The sequence below is a fragment of the Lactuca saligna genome, chromosome 8 (assembly GCF_052625555.1).
Source record: "Lactuca saligna cultivar CGN05327 chromosome 8, ASM5262555v1, whole genome shotgun sequence".
Taxonomy (NCBI): Eukaryota; Viridiplantae; Streptophyta; class Magnoliopsida; order Asterales; family Asteraceae; genus Lactuca; species Lactuca saligna.
In genome coordinates, this window is record NC_136424.1 from 106,053,598 (window position 1) to 106,058,812 (window position 5,215).

At 34.9% G+C, this 5,215-nt stretch overlaps 1 protein-coding gene across 1 annotated transcript; it reads right to left on the reverse strand.

Annotated features, from left to right (window-relative positions):
- Nucleotides 1-2,915: 2,915 nt before the first annotated feature.
- On the reverse strand, nt 2,916-4,758 carry LOC145009116 (UDP-glucuronate 4-epimerase 1-like). Its single transcript, XM_078967776.1, has one exon. It carries the CDS (start codon nt 4,445-4,447, stop codon nt 3,116-3,118), a length of 1,332 nt encoding a protein of 443 aa, XP_078823902.1. The 5' UTR covers nt 4,448-4,758; the 3' UTR covers nt 2,916-3,115.
- Between the last annotated feature and the right edge of the window lie 457 nt (nt 4,759-5,215).

Here is a 5,215-nt window from a genome sequence, read left to right on the forward strand (position 1 = left end):
AAAGACAGAGGGAAGAGGGGAGGTCATCATCTCCGGGGTTGGCGAGGCCGAAGGAGAAAAGCAGCGCAAGGTCTGCTCCGGCAATCAAATGTGAAGAGAAGGGAGAAGGCTGATCCGAGAGGGTTAAGGCAAGCAGCAACAACACACGATCTAGGGAGATGCGAAGGAGGCTGCTGCCCTCCTGACCACTGTGTGCCTCATCGATTCAGCCGACCCTATTCTCTTAGCCATCATCGATTTTTCCCAAGTAAGTTCTCGATTCCACAAAATCGGTATGTTGTTCGATCCCTCAATCTAAATCTGCGTTTTTTAATTTTGTTTTTTTGTCAATTCAATTTATCAAAGTTTTCTTCCTGTAATTCTAGATTCGTTTTACCTGTGAGTATTTTGGTTAACAGTATGCTTAATTGATCATTTCATAATTTGTTTTACATGTTATTCTATAAGATGCACTTCAAATCTTCTTAAAATGATAGTTGAAGAATGTTCTTCTTCAAGAATGACATTTTGAATCTCAACCGGTCAAGAAAAAGTTTGTATCAAGAATGATGTATATTGAGGCAACAAGTTGTATGCATTTATATTCTTGAACTTCATTTTTTGTATGTGTTTTTTTTTTCATGACCACTCGGAATGTAGCAAAATTATTTGGAACAACAATGGTGGATGGAAATTAAGAGACAATTTCATGAGAATTGAGATTCACTACACCAAAATGTCAAAATATAACAGCATGAAGCAAGAATGAGAATGCAGATTCTTTGAGGAATTGTATTCTAAAATGAAGATTGTTTTCAAGAATGACTTACTATAAACCTTGTATTCTTATAGAATGTGGCAAAAATGCAAAAAATGACATTATATTTTTATAGAATGTGATAGTAAAAATTGTTTTTTTGTTTATTTTTGAACCTTAGATTCTTTAATAATAATAATAATAATAGATAAATATTCTTTTAGAATGTTGTTACTCTTCAACTCATAGTTCAAAATTTTGTTATTATTCAAAATGGTAATTCGAATAGAATATGTATTCTATTATAATATGTATTTTAAATTCTTGATCCATATTCATCCCTACATCTACATAATACTTATCATCCACATTAAAACCTAGCCTTTTATATATATATATATATATATATATATATATATATATATATATATATATATATATATATATATATATATATATATATATATATATTGTAAAATAACCGATTAGTCAAGAACATGTCATTCGGAGTTGAGTAAACTGACCCAACTCATTCCGCATTGGCCTCTGGACTAAATGGCCACTAATGCCAATACGAAATCTGCACCAAAATAGCTTCATCTTTTCAGACAAATTTTACAAAAAATAAAAATAAAAATCACATAAGATTCCGATGAGTTTAAGCTTTTACGGGTAAGTTCTTGGTTCCTTGTATTTGTTTAATTTTTATTATTAAGTGAAGTACTATAGACCGAAATGCAAAGAAATCTTCTGAAATGTAGTATTAATTCATATCGAATGCCTTAAAGTAGGTAGTTATTTAGCATTAATAGTGCTTCAATAAACTAGATAAATGGTTAGGTTAATAATAGGTAGTTATTTATCAATAATAGTGCTTCAATAAACTAGATAAATTATTAGGTTTATAATAACAGTCTAAATAGTTATGTTAATAATTAACTATAGTAACTTTCCATATAGACCACAATCTCTGCAAATAGACAAAACACTTGGGGAAGGGTGGTGGTGCAAAACACATAAGGTCACATTCGCGGCTACAACTCAACACAACGCCACGCCATGGTGGCGTGCACGGTGGTGTCATCCTCCAGCTCGTCGCCACATCACTGTCATGAAGCGTATAGTGAAGTCTTTACGGTGGACAAAACAAGAACTTTATTACTACAGTGGTCAATTCGTAATATAAGAGAACTATATTGGACTAATTTGCAATTTCCCTAAAATGTACAACCTTTAATAATGCAGTTAATCTATTTGCTGTCTCTGCTGTAAACTTTAATAAATGAACACACCTACCCCTCCCGCGTCTTATCCTTACAAAATTAGTCCCCACAAATAACTGTTTCTGTAGCATCACCTTATTTGTTAACGTTATACGATAGAAAGGTTTTTATTAGTAAAATGGACTGTTGTTCAGAACTCAGAATTTAGAGAATTGCTCAAATTTGGATACTAAAGGTATTAAATAAATTATAAATATATATAAAATGCAAACTACTTTCACTCTCTGTAAATTACTGTAGCTAAAAGTTTTGTTTTTAATGTACATTATACAATCCCGTTATTCCTTTATACAAACGTGTAAACTTGTTTCATCCCCTTTTTCATTACATAGGTTATACTATTTTACACACACGAACAAAACTAAAAATGATTAGTTTGCTATAACATGTCTATGCCAATGTTAAATTCCAATTTTCGGATTGAATTTATAGTTACAGAGTTGGCCCTTATATATTTCTTCTTTATTCATTAATCATCTTATAAAAAGTTGAATTTTATAAAACTTGTCACTCTTGTCGTGCGCATACATACTTGAAATAAGAAATTATAGGCCTCCACATATAATAATATATAATAATAAAAAAAGATAATCATTAAAATAATAAAGAGATAAATAGATAACCATTAAAATATCAAAAGTTTTAGTATTAGATAAGCATCTTTAAACCAATAACAATAAAAAAACCGTTAATTTTGCAACTAATTTACAATATAATATTTTTATAAAATGCTTTATTAGTAGGTTAAAAATTTACAAAAAAATATATATATTTTTTCTTTATTGTAAGACAGTTCATAAAACAATTTCAGAACAAATATACGATAATTTCAGAATACATGTTTAAAAATTAATCGATGTTCAAAACATAAATATCGAATTAACTAGAAAATCAAAGATGCAAAACACCATTTCATACTTCATTAATTATAAGATACAAATAAAAAACAAAATTTAACCAGGATAAGATTTCTCTTTCACCTTTGTTAAAGAAAAAACAAATATCTCTCTTTTCTTTCTTTTCCCTAAAAAGCTAATAAAAAAGAAAAATAATTGACAAAATATTCTAATTTAAAAGATTTAAAAGATAATAAAAGCTATTTAAAATTTACAGGCTTTCCTTGATCGTAGCCATAATACGATAAATACCATTTAACAAATTTTCTCAACCCGGTTGGCAAATCGGTTGTCGGTTTATACCCGAGTTTCCTTCGGGCCAAACTGATATTTGCATGTGTGAATGGAACGTCGCCGTTTCCAGGCATCTCCAACACGTTCTTCTTCGCCTTCTTCTTCAAATTCTTCTCCAGTATACTCACCAACGTCGGCACCGTCACCGGCGACGTGTTTCCAAGATTAAATATCCGGTACGGCGCCGCTCCTCTCTTCTTCCCACCCGACCCGGTACTCTTACCAGATGTGTCCAACGACGCCACACAACCTTTCACAATATCATCAATATATGTAAAATCCCGGGCCAAATCGACCCGATTCTTCCCTCTGTAGACAGTTATCGGTTTCCCCTGTAGAATATTCCGGGTGAAAGAGAAATATGCCATGTCCGGTCGTCCCCACGGACCATAAACAGTGAAAAACCTCAGTCCGGTGATTGATAACCCGTAAATATGGTTGTATGTATGTGTAATCGCTTCACCGGCTTTTTTTGTGGCGGCGTAAAGAGACGCCGGTTGGTCGGTCCTATCGGATTCGGAAAACGGCGACTTATCGTTTAACCCGTAGACAGAGCTGGAGCTGGCCCATACGACGGCGGGTTGTGGGTCGGCTGACTTGCATTGTTCAAGAAGCGTGACCAGTCCGGCGACGTTGCTATGGACGTATGAGTGTGGGTTTTCTATGGCGTATCGGACTCCGGCCTGCGCAGCCAAGTGCATAACGTGGGTAAACGCCACCACGTCGAAGAGCTTCGCTAAAAGTTGCCGGTCGTTGATATCACCCTCCACGACGAAGACGTTGTGTGAATCGAGAAGACCACGTCGTGCCTTTTTCAACGATGGGTCGTAATAGTCGTTGAAGTTATCAACACCAACAACGCCGTCGCCGCGTTTCTTCAACGCCAGGGAGACGTGTGTTCCGACGAAACCGGCTGCGCCGGTAACGAGAACGGACATACCATTAGAACGACGGATCTGAGCCGATGAACGGATTTGTTTCTCCCAAAGGAGCCCACCAATGCCACCATGACCTCGCGACGTTGTGTGGTGGAGATACCTGCTACTTGAATCAACGAAGCTTTGGATGCTCATATACGACGCCATTAGAGCTACCAAAAACAAAGCCCAGAGAAATATCGTGCTGGTGGAGGTGAAACACCGGTGAACCGCTCTGTTCATGGTGTAATGATGATGGGCACGCTCGATCTTAATTTTACCTGGGGTTGATGGAAACAGTTGTTCATCCAATTGCGGCATCTTTAAATAATCGATTGGGTATCTATAAAGAGATAAACTCTCGATTGAATTTCAGATATATCCGTAATTATACAAGCTGGAAATCGTTTTTGTCGGAACAAATTTGAAAGAAAACAAACTGGATATTGTTCTATTTCCTATTTGGCTATTTCCCTGAAAACGAAGAACAGGGTCTAGAAACAGATGCCGGGAACAGGGAAGAAAGCTTTCGTCTGCACCTGCTGAAGGAGATGGAGGAGACGACGGAGGTTATATAGTCGCCACCCATTTACGCGTGAACGCGTTAAAGGACGAGAGAGAGAGAGAAAAGCTTTTTCTGGTGGAACAATTGGATTCAGAGGGACCGATTTGGATTTTTGTCAAAAGGCGTGTTATCATGACGTTCCTCTCTATTTATGTTTTTGTTGTTTTTATCCCTAAAATAAGTTTTCTTTTCATTTAGGGGACGTAAATTTATGTCCGCATGTGTAACTGCATATTTATTTGGTGAGTTATTTCTGATAACAAGAAAAGTTGTTGATGATTACATTTTTAGTATACTAGAAATACCATTTTTGGTATTGATGTGCTAAAGAACAAATAAATGGTTACCAATTGAATATGGTTATATGGATTATGAAGGTTAGTGATTTCATGGTAACAATTCATGATCCTTGTACATGGCTTTTTTTTTTTTTTATTTTATTATTTTTATAATTATTATTATTATTTTTTGTTTTGTTACATTCATAAAATATCATTTTGACCAACCATTACAAATTTAACCGG

Excerpts from the sequence above, each read along its gene's own strand:
- LOC145009116 (XM_078967776.1), bottom strand. The coding sequence starts at position 4,447 with ATGCCGCAATTGGATGAACAACTGTTTCCATCAACCCCAGGTAAAATT.